The 22935-nt window shown below is 36.9% G+C and overlaps 2 protein-coding genes across 2 annotated transcripts; one reads left to right on the top strand and one right to left on the bottom strand.

Moving 5' to 3' along the window:
- Positions 1-7052: 7052 nt before the first annotated feature.
- Positions 7053-8069, bottom strand: LOC107076435 (trace amine-associated receptor 13c-like). The gene has a single exon (XM_069185739.1). The coding sequence runs from the start codon at positions 8067-8069 to the stop codon at positions 7053-7055; it is 1017 nt and encodes a 338-aa protein (XP_069041840.1).
- An 8257-nt stretch (positions 8070-16326) lies between these two features.
- On the top strand, positions 16327-17328 carry LOC138225486 (trace amine-associated receptor 13c-like). Its single transcript, XM_069185737.1, has one exon. The coding sequence runs from the start codon at positions 16327-16329 to the stop codon at positions 17326-17328; it is 1002 nt and encodes a 333-aa protein (XP_069041838.1).
- Positions 17329-22935: the final 5607 nt, after the last annotated feature.

Below are 22935 nucleotides of genomic sequence, written 5' to 3'. Positions count from 1 at the left end.
TGTCTGCTGTCACGTTAAACAGGTGGGGCTAGAAATTGGTGATGATGGAGGGTAGTTCCCATTACCTGAAAAGTGCTTTGAGTGGAGTGTCCAGCACAGATCTGTATAAGCGTAAGATAAGTGTAAGGATTCTTTATTATTTATTAAATTGACATGAATGATGGAAGGTTGCTGGTTTGATTCCCACGGCCAGCAGATGAATCCTACTCCGTTGGACCCCAGCTGCTCCAGGGATGCCATATAAATGGCTGACCCTGCGCTCTGACCCAAGCTTCTCTCCCTATCTGTGTGTCTCATGAAGAGCAAGCTGGGGTATGCGAAAAGACAAATTCCTAGTGCAAGAAATTGCATATGTCCAATAAAGTGATCTGATCTTTTAAACATGAGCCCCTCAAAAAAGCACCCACCTCTGAAGACATGCTGTAGCCATTACTGGAACATCTTTCTATGGCTGAAAAATGGACACCGAAGGATGGTGTTCAGTCACTAAGGGGAGGTAATGTGGAATTTTTTTACACCCCACACAAAGCTCAAACCTTCACAGACCATTTGGGCATAACCACGTTCTGCTTTTGTTAAAGATCTGGAACCAAACAGCTCTGGTCTTTCAGTGCCATCTGTAAGCTTGTGTGATACTTGTGTAAGCTTGTGATTGACTGCACCAATACTGAAAGGTGAAGCATTACATGCCTGTCTGATGGGCAGAGATGGGTCAAAGTGCACAAACACTGATGCGATCAATCTTTTCATTTCTTGGAAAGCTCTACTGCTGCTTTCACACCAGTTCCAAGTTACTCCCATTTGAAGCAGAGCATTTAGGGGATGAAGAACTGTTGACAGGTTCGATTAAAACGTGTGGTAATAGTTTACCAACCACAGGTAAGATCATGGTTGGGGTGCTCTAAACACTGCTGCCATTGTTTCCTGTGACTACTGTACAAAGGTTATGTATGTTAATCATATGACCACAATATGAGATTTCACTTTTAAGAAATTCACACTTGGCCTTATTAGCTCTCAATCCACACTCTCTGAGTCTGGTAAGTAGTGTCTCTAAATTTCCCAAGTGTTCTCTATCATTTTCCCCGTCAGTCCAGAAACTGTGTACCTGGAATTCCTTGCAGGACTTGATAAATCACCCACAGCCATAGAGCTGGGGCCAACAGAACCCCAAAAACAAGGAGATTGTATTGAAACAGACCTTTGTGAGTATTGTCAAATGTTTCTTTGATGCATCTTCAATCTCCATTTGAAAATATGCCTGGGCTTAGTCTATCTTGAAGGAAAGCTCTGTTACACGTGTGGTCTTTCAGTCATGTATGAACAATGTTTTTTCAAGATCTCATTCAGAAATGCCTCCTTGTATATCTTGATGATATTTAGATTTTTTCCACTAACCTGCAGGAACATATCTCTCAAGTAAGAGCGGTCCAGTCTCGTCTGATTCGTCACAAGCTCTATGTTAAGAAGGAAAAATGCATTTTTCATGTGTCCAAGATCCAATTCCTGGGCTATATCTTCTCACTGCAAGGGGTCACAATGGACAAAAGCAAGATCTTTGCAATTACGGATTGGCCAACCCCGAAAACCCTAAGACAGGTACAATGTTTCCTGGGTATTGCAATTTTTTATAGGAGATTTATTCGTAATTTTAGTTCCTTAGTGGCTCCTATTACGGCCCTCACCTGGAAGGGCCTGCAACAGGGTAAATGGACCCCTCAAGGCGATGACGCCTTCCAACACTTAAAGGGCCTTTTTACCTCTCCTTTTGTTGTTGAAGTTATCACCTCAAGCCACAGTGTTGGGGCCGTTGTCTCTCAGTGCCACGACGACAAAGGCATCTTGCATCCTTGTGCTTTTTTTGTTGACCACGGCTGAGATGAACTAAGATGTTGGAGATCATGAACTCCTAGCCATCAAGTTAGCACTTGAACAGTGGAGACACTGGATGGGGGGGGCACAACACTCTTTTCTCATTCTCACTGACCATAAGAACCTTTCTTCCCTTCAGTCGGCTAAACATCATTGTTCCAGGCAAGCAAGGTGGTCTTTATTTTTCTGAAGGTTCAATTTCATAATTACCTACACACCAGGTACCAAGAACCTCAAAGCGGATGCCCTCTCTTGCCTCCATGAACCTCCTAATGTGCAACAACCCCTGGAGCACATCATCCCATCTAGCAGGATTTTGTCCAGAGCGCCCCTGGAGCCAACTCTTGGTAGACTTCATCACTGACCTCCCTGTCAGCCAGGATTGCACCACTGTCCTTGTTATCATAGACTGGCTCTCGAAACCTGCTCATTTTGTTCCTCTGCCCTCTTTGCCCACCACCCATGAACTCGCAACCCTTTCATGCAGCATGTTTTCAGACTCCATGGAATCCCCAAGGACATTGTCTCGGACTGGGGTCCGCAGTTTGTTTCCTAGTTCTGGCATGCCTTCAAAGCTCTCGGAGCCTCCTCCACATACCACCCTTAAGCTAATGGGCAAACATCACATACTTCAGAACTTTAGACTTTTCTCAGAGCTTACATCTCTACCATGCAGGACAACTGGGTTTCTTACTCCCCTGGGCGGAATATGCCCACAATTCCTTCTCCACTTCATACTAGACATGCTACTAGTATGTCTCCGTTTCAGTGTTCTCTTGGCTACCAACCCTCTCTCTTCCCTGATACCATTCCAGAGATCCAGGTACCATCTGTACAAGATTTCATCTGCAACTTTTGGAAAATTTGGAAAACGGCAAAATCGGCTCTCTTTTCGCACCTATCTGCCAAAGGACATCTGCAAATATACACCGCATTTTTGCACCCCAGCTCAGGTGTGGGCGACTGGTTTGGCCCACAACCTTTCCCTTCATTGCTCATCCCACAAACTTGCTCCCCGCTTTATAGGTCCCTTTCGTATTCTGGCACAAATGACCCTGGTAACATATTGCTTAAACCTCCCTTGTTTGTTGAAGATTCACCCCACTTTTCATGTTTCCCTTTTCAAACCTTTCCACAGATCTCCCCTTTCTAGACCCCACCCTCCCGGACTATTGATTGACTCCCAGCATTTACTGTAATGATACTGGAGTCTCGCTGGTTCCGTGGCAAGTTACATTATCTCGTTGATTGGGAGGGCTATGGGCCCAAGGAGCGCTCCTAGGTTCCTGAAAAGGACATTTTGAACCGACAACTGATTGCTGGTTTCCTCCGGTGTCTCTTCAATCAATCCTCTGGGGTGTTGGAAGCCGTCCCAATTAGCCCATTTACCCCAGCCTGTTTAATGCTGCTTCACACTCTTCCCTGTGCTCAGTATTAGGGATTTCCTGGCTAGAGCTACTTCGATTTTCTTATAACTTACTAATTGGTTTTTGGCTTCCTGACCCTGGTTTATTCTCTGATTACGTCTCCTGGTGATGGTTTTGGTACTTCGGTTATTGTTCTGGTTTCGAATCTCGGCTTCCTCATGGCTTACGGCTCCGCTTCTGGTTTTTTTACTTTTGCACCTGCTTGTTTACCTTCGGTTTTCGGACCTTGGATTGTTATATCGACTATACCTCTGGAGATCACCCTGGTTTTATGCATAGAGTCCTCACTACTATTTCCTAGCATGCCCACCTGTACTGATGTTGCAAAAATGTCTTCTATATGAAGTAAAGGGTAATGAACACAGTGGAGTACAGGATTTATCGTAACTTTAAAATCTTCACAAATGCACTAATTGCCAGCTTTTCCTTTCTGGAACTGTTGGAATTTCCCACTCACTGTGTTCAGTTTAAGACAAAATTCCCATTTTCTCTAAACGTTATAATTGTGCCTCCACCTTAGGATGAATCATATAAGGTACGCTTGTTTACATAAAAATATTGCAGACAGATTTAATTTTACTATTGACACAAACACACAGAAAATACTGGCACTCCTATGCAAAAGATTCATCCCCACCCTCAGTATTTTAATATTTAAGATACTGTGATATATACACCTGTCCCTCTTTTTATAAAGGTTCTTTTTATGGAAATTCTATACTACATAGCATGCAAATTATTCCATACATTTCGAATAACGAAAGCCAACTTTGAAACTACAAGGTAGAGATACGAAGAAAAATTCCAAGTGTCTAAAAATATAATATATATAGTTGCTTTAATGTTTAGTATTTAAAAGCAAATATGCACATAAAATTGTGTTTTCTGTGCAAGAGCATCTTTACATTTTCTTGCTTTCTCCAAGCAACTGGTAGAACTAATTTTTAATCCCACAATTGAGAATATTCATGTTTTGCTAACTCATTCCTGTTTATTGAATGTTTTTCATTTTAACAATATATAACATACATGCAAAAATAATGAAATATTATATTTTACTATTAAAGAAAGGCGCTCTATTTGTTAAAAGCACACCTTATGCATTGGCCAGGAATTGAACACAGAACCATTTTCAATTCCAACAATCTACAGTATACAGCAAAATACAGTTAAAGCAAGCATGTTAAAATGTTTCCAAAACAACCAAAAACCAAAACTAGTGACCTGGTAAAAGAATTAAATGCAACATTTATGAAGATGGTGGAATATGGAAGATGGATACTGTTGTGTACCTTATTTTTTATTTTATTTTTACCACTACCAGCTATACAAATGTATTGTATTTCTTTTCATATTTCTATACATATAGTTAATAACAATCAGAAATGTTGTTATACTTGAGTTATTTTAATTTTCAAAATTTCCATATTACTATTCTATATTAAGTTAATTTAAAGAAGTGGTACAAAAGATTAAATGAAGCTACCATTTCACAAACATCTAATGAACCGCGAGAGCCACGAGACTATATCGATTTTCTATGGACAGTGAGGTGCTAAAGGTGGTAATGTAGCGGAGTTCTGCAGACCTGTGGACTGTACGGCAGCTGCTGGTGTAGCGGAGCTGGTGTGGTGACGTCAGCGCCCTCACTGCGCGTAGCAGGGTCCTCAGCTGCCTGGGCTGGGGGAGGTCTCCTTTAGCTCACGCGGTTGGCGCCCTGTTGCGTTATGCCGGAGACCTGGGATCGTGCCCCAGGTAAGGGGGCGTTGGGGGGCACGACCCCGCGCGGAACTGTGACTGTCACAGCAAGCTGAAACACATTGCAGTTTACCACACCTTGTTTAGCAGTAATGCAAGTTCCTCATATTATGATTTTAACTCGAAAAAATACTTATATTTGATTAAGCTTTTACTTATAATTGACACTTTTTTATCAATATTTATCATTTTACTAACTTCTCTGCCCTACTGGAAGGATTATCATGCTAACAAGTACTACAATATTGATAGAAATGTACCTGCACAGAAAGACACTTTATGACATGCACCTTTCTGTGTGTGTTTGTGGCAAAAGAGGTACAGTGACTGAAGTCCAAACCACAAAACTCTTCCAATACACAGTGCATTTTTAATATGTTTTTTAAATGTGATATATGTTAAATGTGATAAAGATGTTGAAGAAAGACAGGCAATGTAGGAACTGAACACTGAAATGTTTTTTCTGCAATGGATAATTAATCTTTTTCAAATTTACATTATGAATTCACACGTAGTGGATTTTTAAATGACATACAAAACCACAACATTTTGGGAGACATTCTAATTGATTCTTTACAAAGAAAAATAATGTTTTAGGTCATTTTTATGTTAAGAATATGAATTTTAAATAAAAGCTTAGCCAGTAAAAATAAAAAAAAACTAACAAATAAAATCACATCTCTAGGCACAGATCTTTATTTCTGCAAAGATTAACTTGATTTCTAATTAATATGTTTTATCAATATTAATCATTTAGGTTGCTTTTCTCTCTGAGTGATTATTTGGCAAAGGAGAACTAAATACTGATAGAAATGAATCTGTATAGAAGTATGCTTTTTGCCAAAAGAGATACATTGATTTTAAACAGCAAACCACAAACACAGTGAACAAAATAGTTTAAAACCACAGAAACAAAATACAAATAAATCTTCAAAAGCACATCAATGAACCTTCAAAGCCGAATACATTTTTAATTCGTTTTTCATATTAGCAAAAGTTAGTTTCTAGAGAGTGTAGTGTTCAGGATGGCTTCATACTGTATAATAAACAGTATGAAATGAGATAAAGACAGCGAAGGAAGAAAAGCACTGTAGGACTGGGGTATTCAAATGCTGCTTTTTTCATTTCTTTATTTTAAAATCAGAGGTTTTCACTTCATAAACATTAAAAAAATACACAGGTACTGTATTTTACAATTAAACAGAACACAAAAAGCATAGATATATTAAAAAAATATTTTTAAACATAAAATTAATTGTAGTTCAGTTTTAGGTTGCATGTATGTTACTGCACAAAACCCATGTTAAAGTATTACCTAAAATTAAATATAAAAATTGAATATATAAATCCTTATATATATATAAAGTGCTAGTTTACATTTTAAGGTGGGGATGTAAAATTGAAATCAAAGTTCATGTGTAGCATCCCCAGGAGCTCAACTGTTCATAAACACTTCTTTAAAGACATTTAAACTACAAAGTTATCATGTAAAACTCCAAGAGAAACACTCCAGTTCAATTATACGAATCAATTGGATTAATCATACCTCTCAAAACTTACAAATCTGCACTGACAATCAGTATAGATGCCATGAGCAGGTTTTTATAGTACAATATTGGATAAAGTGTAATCAAGTATAAATTTAATATAAAATAAGAATTATAATTAAAATACTTTAAAAATAAATTTGTACAGAAAAACATTCATTTAATAAATTAAAATAATGTCATAATTTATATTTCTGATGTAATGAGAAGACTGAATTTAAATCTCTTTAGAAAATACATTTATCAGGGAGGATTCTATTTTAAATATCTTAAGGATGAAAATCAGCTTCAAAATAATACAATTACAATAAACAGAATTAGTTCAAGTAGGTAGCCGTGTAGGCTGCAAAGGGACAAGTAAAGGTTTATTCCATGCTGAAAAGGTTAGCTCCAGTTGCAGAATTGAACTAATTATTTAGGTTACCTGTGGAAAGATAAGACTGCAAATTTAAATATGTTTAGAAAACACATTTATCAGGGAGGATTCTATTTTAAATATCTTAAGTGTAACAATCAGTTTAACCGACCTCTGGAACCAGGGATAAAACAAAGCATAAATGATAGGATTGATAGCAGAATTAAAATATAAAAACCAACTCAGAACACTAAGTACTAAAGAGGACCGGTCCACATTTTCAAGAGCGAGACTGCATATGTAATACGGCACCAAACAGAGAAGAAATACAATCACTAATATTCCTAATGTTTTTGCAGCTTTCCATTCAGATTTTGGGGAAATTTTATTATTCCCTCCATCTGCTGATTGCATTTGCTCTGTAACAGAGCTGATTGCTCGTGCATGCTTTCGAGCAACTATGAAAATCTTGAAATATAATGTTATCATTATAGAACAAGGCAAAATCAATGTACATAATACATCAAATATTACCCAACCTTTAGTTACAAAAAGCACACAGTCTCCAAGACAAATATTTAGCTTTTCAGTACCACCAATATTTCCATTGAAATACATGAATACAAAATTATACAGTATTGATATCAGCCAAATAAGCAATATGACAGCAGCTGTAACATTAACTGTGACTTTAGTAGAATAAAGTAATGGGTAATAAACAACTAAATAGCGGTCAATAGCTATGTATGCCACATTACCAATTGAAACAGAAGTGAAGATATAAAACAAGATTTTATAAATTATGCAAACTATTTCTCCAAAATACCAACAGGTCTCTACTAATAAAATTAAGCTGAAAGGCATCACAGCTGCTCCTATTAGAAAATCTGCCACAGCCAGGGAGAGCATTAGGAAGTTGGTTGGTGTGTGGAGCTGCTTGAAGTGAGAGATAGAGATGATCACCACCAGGTTTCCACACACTGTCAGCATCACCACTGCCACTGCAGAAATATACATCACCACATACACAGCCGGAGATCGGACTTGCTTCAGGCAGGAAGAATTAGATTCAAAACAGTATCCAACTGCTTGTAATTCTGACTGTTCCATTGTATAAAGATAGCTTAAAATTCAGACTGTTCTGAGTTCTGTACAATTCAAAATTCTAGCCTGTGTAATAAAGATATGATCATAAGCTTGTAATAAAAACAGGTTGTCAGTTTTGCAGTGTCTGGAAATTGCTATGATGGTGTTGTGACATTTATAACATAAGTGGCATTGTTGGCTCCACCTGCTGTTAGCAGAATTCAATGATCGTTTATTTGTCCTGTTAATCTCTATTCTCCTGAGCTTATGTGCGGATGCTAACAGAGCAGCCCCCCCACACAGAATGAACTGTAGGAGAAAATTAGAAAAAAAAACTGGTGGAAACATTCTGGTGGAAAAATGTTTTGTGTACTCTGTGTGTAGAAAAAAAAACATGGTAAAAGGAAATGAACACAATAGATATAAAACTGAAATAATTGGAAGTATCCATTAGAATCAGAGGTATAATATGCAGTACAGGTATGCGGTGTGATATCATTGATTTTAAGGTAAAGAAGATTTAAGATAATACATTTTAAAAATAATTTTATTTAGAGATTTTGTCTCAAATGTGTTCATCAGAAGCCATATCACCCTGCATCTCACCTTTGGCAGCCCACTGAAGTTAGGCAGATGGGAGACTAAGCAGGTATGAGCCTGGTCAGAACCTGAATGGGAGACCTCCTGGGAAAAAAAAACTAAGGTTTCTGCTGGGAGAGGTATTAGAGGAAACAGTAAGGAGTGCTCACCCTTCAGTCTGTTTGTCCTAATGCCCCAGTATAGTGACAGGGACTCCATACTGTAAAGTGGCGCAGTCCTTCGGCTGAGGAGTAAAACTGAGATCCTGACTCTCTGTGGTCATTAAAAATTCCAAGGGTGTTTCTCGAAAAGAGTAGGGGTGTTACACAGGTGTCCTGATCAAATTTCCCATTGGCCCTTACCAATCATGGCCTCCTCAAAAGCATGAGACTGTACTATGCATTCTCTCTTAGGATTTTACTTACTGTATTTGCATTTCTGTGGTCCGTTTTTATTTTAATTCATGTACTTAAATATCTTACACTTTCTGTTGTTTACTGTCTTTTTCTGTTTATTTCCTGTTCACTATGAGATGTTGGATGCTCATTTAACATTTAGTTATGCTGAAATTAGCCAATGAATACAAAGGGATACCATACAAAAATATTTAGCACTAACACACCTGGGTGAGGAAACTGCAGCACTGGCTTAAGATCAGTGCTGTTACAATCCCCCTTACGTACAAGTAATGAAATGTGGAGAACGCTGGAAGAGGTTAGAAAAAATGCATGAAGAGTTGTGTGTAGACAGAAATGCAACAGTAGAGTTCTTGTACATCAATTAAAAAACAGGACCAGCCTGCAATGGGAATTCAACAACAATACTGGGCAATAATCTTTAATTAACACATATTTGGGATCTGAGGTACATTAGCAAACATTACAAAGCTGTAAAAGATTCAGTAAAAGTATTCAGGTATAAATAACATGTAGCCATTCAGAATGCATGTTAAAACCCTGTAACGAGTTATTAGGACTTTACCATGGCATGTGATTCAGTGGCCAAAGATGATCGACAGGTGGCACTTGAGATTAGATGTTAGTGAAATGAGTGCTTCATTTAAGCTCTCAACTATGCGCGCTTAAATCTGCTTAATATGGAATATTAATATAGAATTTTACAACTAAAGGGACATTTTGCTAGCTGAGCATAAAAATAACAGGAGCATAACATCCCCGAACTTCATAAATGTATTATACATACAGTACTGTATATGTTCAGGTGGGTAGCTGGGTTCCATTCTTCACCCCTCTGCTTTTGCTAGTACCACCATCCACTGTCTCCTCTGTATATTGTAATTGTGTTTAATCTTGTGTATTGTTTTTATTTATTGTTGTTCTCGTTCTGTAAAGCACTTCGAGAAGCCACCTTTAAAGGTACTATATAAAATAAAGTTTATTATTATAATATCAGTAGTAGTTTGAAATTATTCGTTGTTATTAATAAATGACTTTGCTTCGAACATGTTGTATATTTAGAAATATAAAAAATACAAAAAATGTCAAAATACAGTAGTGTCCATAATATTTGCTATTTTAGTTTTTCAAAGAAATTTTTATTTGTTAAAAGAAACTCATGGCGATAGCTGGGTTCGAATGCCAGACCTTATAAGTCAGTCACTTAAGACATCAAGCCACATAGAAAGCATTGAAACAGATGTACATATATCAGTAGAAAGTCTTATACTACTGTTTGAGTTAGAGTATATGAATATAATTATATCGTTATTAATTTCTTTAGATACGCGATACCATATTATATTCCCTATTAATAAAATTCTTGTTTACTCCGATAATGAGCGTATTCGCAGAAAAGGTTAAAACATTATCACATTCCACAAAGTATATAAACTTAATATGGTCAGAAGGAGCACGTAAAAACGTTTCCGAAATAACCACGTGTAAGACTTTGATGCTCAAAATGTTCAGGGAGAAAGTGTAATACTGGTGTGTATTTTTTCTTTAAACTACCAATACCAGCCATATACAGTTTATATGTTATGTTTATGTTCCTAAATTAATATCATTTATGATCATCAGATGCATTATGCTCCTCTTCTTTTTATGCTCAGCTACTAAAATTTCACTTTAGTTGTAAAATTCCATATAAATATTCAATACTAAGCGAATTAAAACGTGCACAGTAAAGAGATTAAATGATTAAATCTTTTCACTACCGACCAATGCAATACAAGTGCTCCTGTACGTCGCAGTGGCTTCTGGGTAGTTGCATCCGGTACAGATTTGTATCGTGCATTTTGAATGGCTGCATCTGTAAATCCTGTTAAACTAGAAGCGTTGCAGAAGGTGATACATTCCAGGAGCACGGTTTAGTTCTAACAAGCAAGTCCATGGAGTTTCCCTTGTTTATTGGTACCAAACCTTCATGAGACGTCACGGTTCTGTATAAATTACAGAAAAGTGAGTGCTAAAACTCCACCAGACACCAAACGTATTGATTAACCATAATCAAGGATGCGCTGTTCCCTTTTGTTATAGAGTTACTCCCTGGAAATTAGACACAAGAATGGCATTGGCAATGTCTTGTGGCTTTGGGGGAATTTTTCTGTAAACTGAAGAGTTATAGAGGAGACATGTTGTGTATTGCCTCTTTTTATACTTGTAAAAACGTTCCAATTTAAATGCAATACGAAATATATACTGATGGAAGATTTAATGCAACACCTCCTCCTCCACACTCTGGCCCTCCCGTCTGCGTTGAACAGGCTGAAGAGTAACTCATCCACGAAGAGGACCTGATGCCACTGCTGATGAGTCCATCGCAGCCTCTGTCTGGCCCAAGTCAGTTGGGTGTGAAGCCTAGGAGGTGTGAGCAAAGGGCCTCTAATAAGTCACCTTGCCCTAAGGCCAGCAGCATGGAGCCTCACTGTCTTGTCACTGAGCTGGGCATTGCCAGCAGTTTCAGCAACAGTACAGGTGCCAGATCTGAAAAAATTTCTCAGATGGATCAGTCTGATGTGTCGGTCCTGCTCTGGTGTGGTCACTTAGGGGCGACCAGATCTTGGACTGTCATTTGTCCTGCCACTCTGCTGAAACCTTTTCTGGAGTCAGGACACTGTGCAGCGGCTTACTCCATAGTGTCTGCCAACACCGGCACATCACATGCCTTCCTGCATTATTCCAATGGCCCTCTCCATTGCTTCTGGTGACATTCGAGGCAGTATGGAGTGCACAGAAAACTGACCAAGTTTTTTTCTTGCTGTGACCTAAACTTTGAATTAAGGCCTTTTTAAAGGTGACCAGATCAGGCATTGTTCCACCTGGACCTTGTTGGGTGAAAGTGCACTTAACAAGCTTTCGTGTGATTGGCAAGTTGCAATGCCTCACTGCACAAGGTGTTTTGCTGGTCAGAGGACTTAAAACAAATTGACAACTGAAGTACATACTGTATGCTGTAACTATAGTAATCTCATTCCAGAAAATGTTGTGTTTCTTTTTTCCATCACTATATTATTATATTAATAATAAATGGCCATGAATGAGCTGGAAGCTTAAGAATTATAGAGAAGACAATTTGAGCTTGGAATTAACCTTTAGAGCGATCCTTTTGGCTATATTTTTACATAGTTGGATACATAAAATAGTTTATTACTTTAGCTTGTTGCAAATGTGATGTGTTTCTATCAGATTTACACCTGCATTAAGAAAATATATATTTTGTCTTAAGGGATATTTCAGGACTGGGAAATATAGCTTTAAATTTCAATTAAGAAGAATATTTCACATATACTGTACTGTAGTGGCTTTGAAACCATATGGTATCATACTGTATATACAGTATATACAGTATACGATCACACTGCAGTTCACTGACATGACTGTTTCGGTGTATCTGTGGATATGACTTCATGGGATTTGCATGTGTGGAATGTCGGGAAATGAGAACTGGTGGGGATGGGGGGGCGTTTTGATTATACTATGAATGAGTCCATGAGTCATACCATCCAAGGTTTTGAAATTCTAAAAAATAAACCTTTTGTACACTATCTGAATGACTGTGGATTGATGGAGGCCTAGGACTTAAGAAATGCTTCTGTAACCCTTTCCAGCCTTATGAGCTTAGACGTAATCTCATTGATTGCAACTGATTCCAATTACACATGTACCATTTTGTAACATAGAGTGTACATTGTGTGGTGTTGTCTGCTCTACTGTGCTTTTCTGGTCATGAATAACTATGTCAATGTACAGTACATGTACAGATGCAGCCATTCAAAATGCGCGGGCGATACCGCATTATTTTCCGGTGTGCTGTATGCAGTCTACCGCGAGTTACCGGTAAATACCGCTAGTTACCGTAAATTCTCCTATAATACCGCAAGCAAAATAATAGTATCCGGAATTTCCGCAAGGTGGAGCTAATTAAGCTCAACCTCTCATGTTTGAGCTGTGGCCATCAAAGTCTTTAACGAAGATATTACTAATAGTATTAATAATGAATGACCTTGGACAAGCTGTAAGTGTAAACTCAAAGTATTGCCCTGGTCCACATTCTTTTTTTCATTGACCATCTTTGTAAAAGTAACACCACAGCATTTCGCAATCACGCATTTGTTTCCAATCATGCAAAGTACAGTAATTTTTGAGAATCGATTCACCATGCCTTTCACATGCTCATAAAAGAGATTGATTTAGGAACATAAACATATTACCGTATGCAAACTGTACTGTATACAGTATGTATATGTATATTTAATGTCTTAACTGTGCCCGTTTAAGTATTGAATATTTATATGGAATTTTACCACTGAAGGGAAATCTTAGTGCCTGAGCATAAAAAGAATAGGAGCATACTGCAACGCATGTGAAGACCATAAACGATATTAATTTTGGAACTTAAACATACAGTATATGGCTGGTCTCGGTACTTTAAAGAAAACATACACACCAGTATTCCATTTCTCCCTGAACATTTTAAGCATCGAAGTCTTTAACTAACGTGATACTGGAGTCAACAAGCATACTTTTAGAATTTTATTAATAGGGAATATAATATGGTATCGCGTCTCTAAAGAAATTAATAATGATATAATTATATTCATATACTCTAACTCAAACAGTAGTATAAGACTTTCTACTGATATATGTACATCTGTTTCAATGCTTTGTAAAGAAATTAATAATTATTTTCCTAATTTGCCGATTATGCCTGCTGCGATCCACTCCTGCCCTCACACCTAAAGAAGACTATTTTAAATTTCTTTGCGTGGTCCATTGTGGAATTAACCTTTGTATGTGCTGTCCTTAAGGTGATATCACATAAAGGTGATATGTAAAATAATGTTTTTATTATTGTTATAGAGAAACATGATCAGATTTTCCCCGGTTCAGAAAAAAAGATCTAAAGTACTGTACTGTATACTAGTCTGTCACTCTTCTCATCCCCTCTTTGCTAAATGGCTTTTGAATAGAGTCACATGAAGACAGAGGTGAAACAGCCCTACACAGCCCTGTCGCAGTACACAAATATAATTATATCTTATTGATTTCTTGAGATACGCGATTCTTTTAATACAGTCTTTGCTGTGCTCTAGAGGATCCTTGTGATATTTTGAGCTCTGGTTGAATGATAAGTGTCGCAGTTTAAATAATTTTCGTAGTTAGAAATTATGGAACGCTCTGTTAAAAGCAAGGGAGTTTTTATGTCCGTTGCAGTTTTTTTGCAACATGAATATAATTATATCGTTATTAATTTCTTTAGATACGCGATTCCATATTATATTCCCTTTTAATCAAATTCTAAAAGTATGCTTGTTGACTCCAGTATCACGTTAGTTAGTTAAGACTTTGATGCTTAAAATGTTTAGGGAGAAATGGAATACTGGTGTGTATGTTTTCTTTAAAGTACCGAGACCAGCCATATACTGTATGTTTAAGTTCCAAAATTAATATCGTTTATGGCCTTTACACGCGTTGCAGTATGCTCCTATTCTTTTTATGCTCAGGTACTAAGATTTCCCTTCAGTGGTAAAATTCCATATAAATATTCAATACTACAACGGGCACAATAAAGACGTTTACTGTAAATCTTTCTACGACAGACCAACGGACCACGAGTGCCCCTGTCGGTCAACCAATCACGTACCGCGGTACCGCGCGTCATCGTGTGTCTCAATGCGCGATGCCATAGCCAATTACCTCCGGTACGTGTGTGTACCACGCACTTTGAATGGCTGCATCTGTACATATGGCAATCAACTCCTCTACCAACTGTAATAGAGGCCATTATTCTAGAGTTACACATACTTTTTCCAGCATAGACAGTGAATGTTTATAATAATAATAATAATAATAATAATAATAATTGCTTACACTTATATAGCGCTTTTCTGGACACTCCACTCAAAGTGCTTTACAGGTAACGGGGACTCCCCTCCACCACCACCAGTGTGCAGCATCCACCTGGATGATGCGACAGCAGCCATAGTGGGCCAGAACGCTCACCACACATCAGCGATCAGTGGGGAGGAATGTGTTCAATATAGACAAGAAAAAGTACAATTGTTGGTTGTGTTATTTGTTTAATCAGATTGTGTTTATCTATTGCTATGACTTAGATGACAATCAGATCACATTTTGGGAGCAAATAATGCAAGAACACAGATGATTCCAAAGGGTTCACAAACGTTTTTCTCACAACTGTAATTGCAGCACTGACTGACCTCTGCAAGCTTTAATTGTCACGGACGTCCAAAGGGACTAACCGTGGGGAGCAGGAGAGCGGAAAAAGACCCATATGCGTAGCGGCGAGACGGGAAAAAGGCCCGGGCTCATTAGTGCAAAGAGTTCAGGAATGCCGTATAGAAACCCATGCCCTCAGGGAGCGGACGTGGGGCGCCGTGGTGCTAGCGGGTCTCAGGACATCCGAACATCACTGCTGAGCCAGGACAGAGTGCAACACCCGGAAATATATAGCCCAAGGGAAAGAGAGGGACAGGAAGGACAGCAGACCAGAAACTAGGGACAGGACAGAGAAGGAGCGCCCTCTGGCTGCAGAGGGCGTGACATTAATAGCACTTGATAAATTGTTCTACACAGTCTGCACATTGTCTAACTGAATTAGATAATGAAAGATGACAATCTCAAATTAACAATATGTGAACCATAAATTCAAACAACCTTGTTAGTTCAGCCACTCAAGAGCCTGGCATTTTTTTCTTTGACGCACATTATTTTCCATGAAAGTCAGTGACATGAGCATATCTCACATGTTGAAGTTCTGAACAAAATCAGCACTAAGACACAGAGACTGTGCATGATTTCTTTCTACTTTAGTTTTGCTAATTATATTTACATTGTATTACCTTTTTTGTTTAGAAGATCAGATCTCTTATTCACCTTATTGTGTATCATTTATTCAGTTTCACTTAAAGTTCTATCAAGCTTTTTTGTTTACTATCCTTTTCAGTTCGGTCTCCCTGCACTCTGAGGATTCGGGCTGCTCTCCTGGCTCCTCACAAAACCCCAGGACAACAGGTGTAATTAACAACACAGAACAGTCATCTCTTCTGGGGCCAGTAAGTATTTATTTAAGTGTCATCATCATTTAAATCTATCTTTGAAAACTTTATGAGTTTTTGAAGACAATAACATTCTGATAGGATGAATCTGATAGGACTGAGTCGGTCAACATTTTATTTGTTTTGCAATTCAGTTCAATGGAAGTAACACAATCTCAAGCTATGCAGTATTGCTTTGAGGATAGCAACTCATCCTGCCTGAAGGAAGTCCGATCTCCAGGTGTTTATGTGGTGATGTATATTTCAGCAGTGGCAGTGGTGATGCTGACAGTGTGTGGAAACTTGGTGGTGATTATTTCTATCTCTCACTTCAAGCAGCTCCACACACCAACCAACTTTCTCCTGCTCTCTCTGGCTGTGGCAGACTTTCTAGTAGGAACAACTGTGTTGCCCTTCTGCTTAATTCTATTAATAGAGACCTGTTGGTTTTTTGGGGAAATGTACTGCATATTTTACAACACAGTTGGTTGTATCATAGCTGTTGTTTCAGTTTATAATGTTGTCTGTATTGCTATTGACCGCTATTTTGCTGTGTGTGACCCTTTACTATATTCCAACAAAGTAACAGTTAATATAACATGGTCCCTCATTTTGTTTACGTGGTTCTTTGCAGTCTTATACAATTTGGCACTCGTTTATTTCAATGGAAATATCAATGGTTCAGACAAAACAAATATTTGTTTCGGACAATGTAGATTTCTGATCAGTGAAACCTGGGGAATAGCTGACGTAGTTTTTGTATTTATCCTTCCATGCACCGTGATATTATCATTATATGGAAAAATTTTTATTGTAGCTCGAAGGCATGCAAAAGTTACTTGTTTGGTGAAGGAACACTTACATTCTTCTCAAAAATGGAAACATACAATTTCTTCTAAATCTGAAAGAAAAGCTGCCAGAACCTTAGGAATTGTAATTTTTGTTTTTCTCATGTGTTTGACTCCATATTACGTGTTCAGTTTTGTTAAATCTGATGAGATTGTATCTTCTTCTTCAGTGGATATTAATTTTCTAGATTGGTTGGTATATTTTAATTCTTCTCTCAATCCTATTATTTATGCTCTGTTATACCCCTGGTTTCAAAAGTCTGTGAAACTAATTATAACACTTAAAATTTTTAATACAGCATCATCTCTGATCAATGTATATCCTGAACACTTTTAATTATGTACTGCTACTATCCATAATTTGAAATTAAAGTCTAACATGAATTAATTCATCACTGAAAGATCTGTATGAAGTTTGAATGTTCTCCCCAACTTCAGATGGATTTCCTCTGGGTGAACTGATTTTCTTCCACAGTCCAAAGACATGCAGATGCAGCCACCTAGAATGTTCAAGGTGTCATTCGGTATAGTGCTGTAGGCACCGTGGTATCCTTGACAGCAGCCATTCAAGGTGTTTTTCTTTTTTCTAATAAACGCAGGACTGCACTACTCTGGAAAACTGCCAGGTGATGCAGTGAATCACTGCAGCTGCGAGTGGTTTTCAGGTATTTCAATACAGTATTAAATGTTTATTAACCCATTAGGGGTTTCCAGCCCTAATCTTCCTGTATGCATACTGAAAAGAGAAGAAAAGTAACACACCGTTTCAGCTGTGGAGCCTTCTTCGGCTGTGAGAAAGAGAGGGAAGTCAGTAGTGGATGTATCATAGGAGAACAAAAGCCGGGAGTGTAGAGGAGGCGGGAGCAGGAGGGAGGCCACTTGGGTGGTGTGAAGTTAAGAGAGGTGAAGAGAGGTGAGAATTCAAAACTTGCCAAGCAATAGAGGATTAGAAGGAAATGAGTTGGTTGTTGAGAGAAGGGGGAAGGTGTGACCCTAGGATCATTTAAACATTCCACTTAATATGGAATATTAATGAAGGAATTTTACAACTTAAGAGAAATTTTGGTAGCTATAAATATAAATTCAATAAAAAGTATAATGTAATATATAACCACTGTGTATACAATAGATGAGAGTGGTATCTAAATATAACAGCAGTATTCCGCCTTTAACATTTTATGCATCATGCATGTTTATGCATGTTAATTGTGAATTTACTAATTGTGACGTTGCCTGGGGCATTGTGTGGGTGCAATTATCTTTTTATAAGTGGATCTCTTCAAAACATATACACCAGATACAAACAGATATATTTTTGTTATTGTAATTCAGAAAGTAACCTCCACCTTGTTTAAAATTTCTTCTTTAAAATGTATCTACTGGGGCATTACTAATTACAGTATGGCAATACAAAATCTCACCCCAAACTGCATCTAATTTACATTGAAATTGAATATTGACATAATTCTTCAATTCATTTACTTTTTTTTTTCATGTACTTTTTTTTAACTGTTGTAACATTTTGTTAACCGTTTATTACTTACATTGTCTAGATGAAATTATGTATACGTGATGTGATGACTCACATAATTAACTTAATATTTTTCATGTGCAGCTTCTATCACAGTTTATTTTATAGTGGCATGTAACACACTTCATTTGTCTATCCATTTAGAATCTAAAATATTAATATCAATATGAAAGAGCAATGATTTTTACAGATTCCTGTGATACTCTACTAACTATATCACCCCAATTTGAATGTTTACCCATTTTCTGTATTGACTTCAGTCAACCTAAATAAAAACATAAACGCAAATGTGTACTCTCTTCCGTTTGATACTTAATCTTTAATGAAGACATTTTTATAAAAAACTATTGGAAAATTTACATAAAGAATATAATACTCTGGCAAGAGAACTCTATCAGGGTTAAATAAATATAACAAATTAATTTATTTTTTAAACATTTTGACTGCCTCTTAGAATCCAATTGCCAACCTACTCTTCTAGTAGTACTCTGGCCAAACTACTCTTCTGCAGAATTTCCACTTCCCATTACAGAGCTTCAAGCTCCTGCTAATGCAGCTAGCTGCTAGTTTAGCCAACTGTTCTACATTACATCACTCTCATCATACATGCACTGCACATCAAATCCACTTGTTCAAACAAGTTCAAGCCTGTGTCATATGCACTTTTCATTTGTTACATGCATGTCCTGACAGTTTCTGGCTAAACCACAGCTTAACCAGCCAGCACTTACCTCTATGTTTGAATTTTGTGTCGGTGTATTGGGGAGAACGTGATAGTTCTGGTTTCTTCAGGCAGGCAAAGTACTAAGCATCAAATACTTTCTGGAAATAGAACTATATCACTGCACTTTAGTGTCATCCTATGTCCTTCTTGCTTTGTTTGAAAATTATATCAGGTTGGACAACACTTTCCCTTTATAATCCCATTTAGATTGTCTCTTATATTGTCCTTGTATTATCCTATTTTATCCATAACTGTCATTTTACTTTACCAGTAACAGACAAGACTGATTGGTCTGTAATTTCCAGATTCAGTCTTATCTCTGTTTATGTGGATTGATGTTACATTTGCAATTTTCCAATGTGTGGGTACTATTCCAATTCTAAATGAGAGATAAAATATTCTGACTATAGGTCTACAAATATCAGTCCACATTTTCTTAAGAATGACTAAGAAAATACCATCATGCCCTGGTGATTTGTTTTTAACAATAATAAATCAGAGGCATCTAGCACAAAAAAAAAATATTTATCTACAATTAACAACAACAACAGAAAACTTAACAAAACCTTAATTGAAATCCTATATAATACCTAAACCAGAGAAATACTGTTTGTCCTAAAGAATACAACCCAATGCTAAATGTTCCTTCCTATAACCTGGAAAGCCAATAGCTAATAGGAATCTGTCTCCATATTCTAAAATGCATCACCAACTAAGACAGAATATTTTTAGCCAGGGGATTCATCAATAAAGGGAATCAGATTTTTTTGCCGCTGTCTTAAACAAGTTAGAAAAATAACTTATTCAGAATACAGTCACTAACTGTGATCTGATCGAGGTCCTCTCACCTGACACAATCATTAGTCTGTCTCTCACTTTTTTTTCCTTCTCTACTCTTTCCTGTCTTCTCTCTCCTTCCTACCTCTCCTGTGTCGTCTTATGCTGTTTATCTGTGATCTGAATGTTTGATCAATTCAGTTCAGTCAGTTTAAGTCAGTTCACTTGCTGGCATGATTGATGATAATGTGACATATTGGACATTCACATACATCACATAAAACACAAAAATATTATTTATTAAGAAAAAACACGGTAAATCACAAGACAGTCCTCTTTGATCCTCAATCAGGGCAACCACCTGAATTCTATTAATCTATTCATTTTTAGGCACTGGGAACTGCAAATCCTAGATTTTATAACCACTGAACTCATAACATTATGTTATATTAAAATAGTATAATACACTAGGGAAACCTCATTTAGAGGTGTGTGTGCAAGTTATGTCACAATGATATAGAGAAGATATTACTGCTATTGAATCAGTGTAAAAAAGAGCAGCCAGATGCTTTATGTGGCTGAAGTCCTTTAATAGAACAGACCTTGAGTAGAATATGAGTATGAATGTTTTCAATATTCTCATTGGTACCATAAAATTTAGTCAATAGATTTCTTCAAATGTCCAGAGAGACATGAACCAGAGGACTCCGTTGGAAACTGCCACTACAGTATGTGTTGCCTAAAAACAGCACTTGCTCACTGCACTGTGGTGCCCTACTGTACATTTGGCAACAATCAGGCAAAGAGTACATCCCTCACCCCTGTGAACTCTAATAGAAATTGATCAAATGAGCTATACTGCTTGGATAAGATAATCACAGAGCCAAGATCAAATTAGCGATATGTGCATCGCAGATTCAAACATCTACACATACTCAAATCAAGTGTACTACACTTTGTCTGTATAAACCTATGCACATTTTGCACATACTGTATTTAATTGTTTTTACAGTGACTACGATCATCACATTTTGCACACACCTATGTATTTATTTTAATTGTTTTTAATTTTTTTTTATATTTATTTTGTTGTCTTTTGTTTTATAACTATTCTGAGTTTTTTTTTTTGTTTGTCTTGGGCTGGACTGCTATAACACATCAATTTCCCTACGGGATTAATAAAGTCTTATCTATCTATCTCTATCTACATATACAGTACTGAAAACACTCTGTAACACTCATTTTGTTTTCCAATTCCAGTTCCAGCCATGCAGAATGCACACCGGATAAAGCAGCAGAGTGTGGTGTACACATGTCATCACACCCTACTGCAGCACTCGAAAAATATTCAGTTGTCGGACTGCACTCTTTTGTAAAACTGCCAGGTGGCACAGCAAATGCTTAACAAGGCTTGTGGAAGCATTTGGGCTGTCACCAGAAAAGGATTGGTTTTAAATCCCGATCTATGCTGACCCCTTTGGGACACTTTTTTTCCAGCTATAGAAGTTGTATAGTGTCTAGACCTTTGTTTAATTCATACTGTATATTACAGTATTTAAAATATTAAATTAATTTTTAAAAAGAAAATATGACTGTTTTACAAAAACAAAAATACTCAGTCGGATATACGGTATAAAGAAAGAGTTTATTATTATACAGTAACTTGTTGTGAATGTGATGTGCTTCTTTCAGGTTTACATATGCGTTAAAATAATTAATATTTTCTCTCAAAGTAGATTTAATCAACAAGTAATCAGGAAACACTTTTACTATATTTTAATTATAAAAACAAATATTCACAAATACTACACTGTAGTGGCTTTAAAACTACTGTATATGGTATCATACACTGATGTGTACTCTACTGTTTCGGTATATCTGGTGATATGACTTCATGTGAATTGCATGTGTGGAAAATTGGGAGATAAGAAAGTGCGATTTAAATTAATAAAAATGCATATTTGATTTACTGTAAAAGCAATAACATCAACACAGCACATGCATATTTTTTCAATGTGAAAACGCAAAGACTGAACCTGAGTAACTCAACAACCACATCACAGGTATAACACACATGAATAACAATCGCAATATTAGACAATAAACAGTAGAACCAGAATTATATTCACCATTGTATTAACAGTTACAAGAGATTCAAATCTTAAAACCAATGTTTTAAAACAGAAGTTATTAACCCTACTTCATATCAGATCAGAATGTGTCCAGTGGGTGTTTTGTTTTAATTATACTATGAATTAGTCCATGAGGCATACTGTTAAAGTAAAGGCTTTGACATTATGAAAAAAAGAAAACTTTTGTTTAGAGTGCAAAGGATAAAGGGGTACCTCTTCATAAGTCATGAACTGCTTGCAAAGTAGCTGATTTTAACAAATCAAACAGCTACTTCTGCCTAAAGAATTCAACATTTGTCTGCTTGACTGTATTGCAGCTTATTTCATTGAGCAAGCAGCTGTATTAGCAGATGAGTTTGTGGAAACACATAAAAATGTGTTTACTACTTCTATTTGACCCTCTTCTCAAGAAAATTACTGTATAACTGGAGTCAACGTTAAAGGCTTCTTGTCCTACACTGGCCTGAAATACACACTCATTTCAATACATTGTGCTGTATATAGCATTTTGTAGCCTATTTAAAATTTGCCTGAGGAAGATTAATGAAGAAGATGCATTTCCAAGGTTTTGTTTCATTTTTTGATTGTTTTAGACACATATGTTTTAGGTTTGAGGAACATTTTCAGATATGATTATTGGAGGGCTTCAGAGTCAGATTTCACAATTGCTCTCTTGAGACTCCAGCTTGGGTTAGGGTTAGCATTCCCACTCTACTTTGATATTTTTAACACTGTATTTTGTATTTTACACTGTAAGTCAAGTTTAGGACTAGTGATAAT

Source organism: Lepisosteus oculatus, chromosome 2 (genome assembly GCF_040954835.1).
Source record: "Lepisosteus oculatus isolate fLepOcu1 chromosome 2, fLepOcu1.hap2, whole genome shotgun sequence".
NCBI classification, from domain to species: domain Eukaryota; kingdom Metazoa; phylum Chordata; class Actinopteri; order Semionotiformes; family Lepisosteidae; genus Lepisosteus; species Lepisosteus oculatus.
This window is presented reverse-complemented; position numbering and strand designations above follow the sequence as displayed.

Coding starts and splice junctions, on each gene's coding strand:
- LOC107076435 (XM_069185739.1), bottom strand. CDS start 8,069: ATGGAACAGTCAGAATTACAAGCAGTTGGATACTGTTTTGAATCTAAT.
- LOC138225486 (XM_069185737.1), top strand. CDS start 16,327: ATGCAGTATTGCTTTGAGGATAGCAACTCATCCTGCCTGAAGGAAGTC.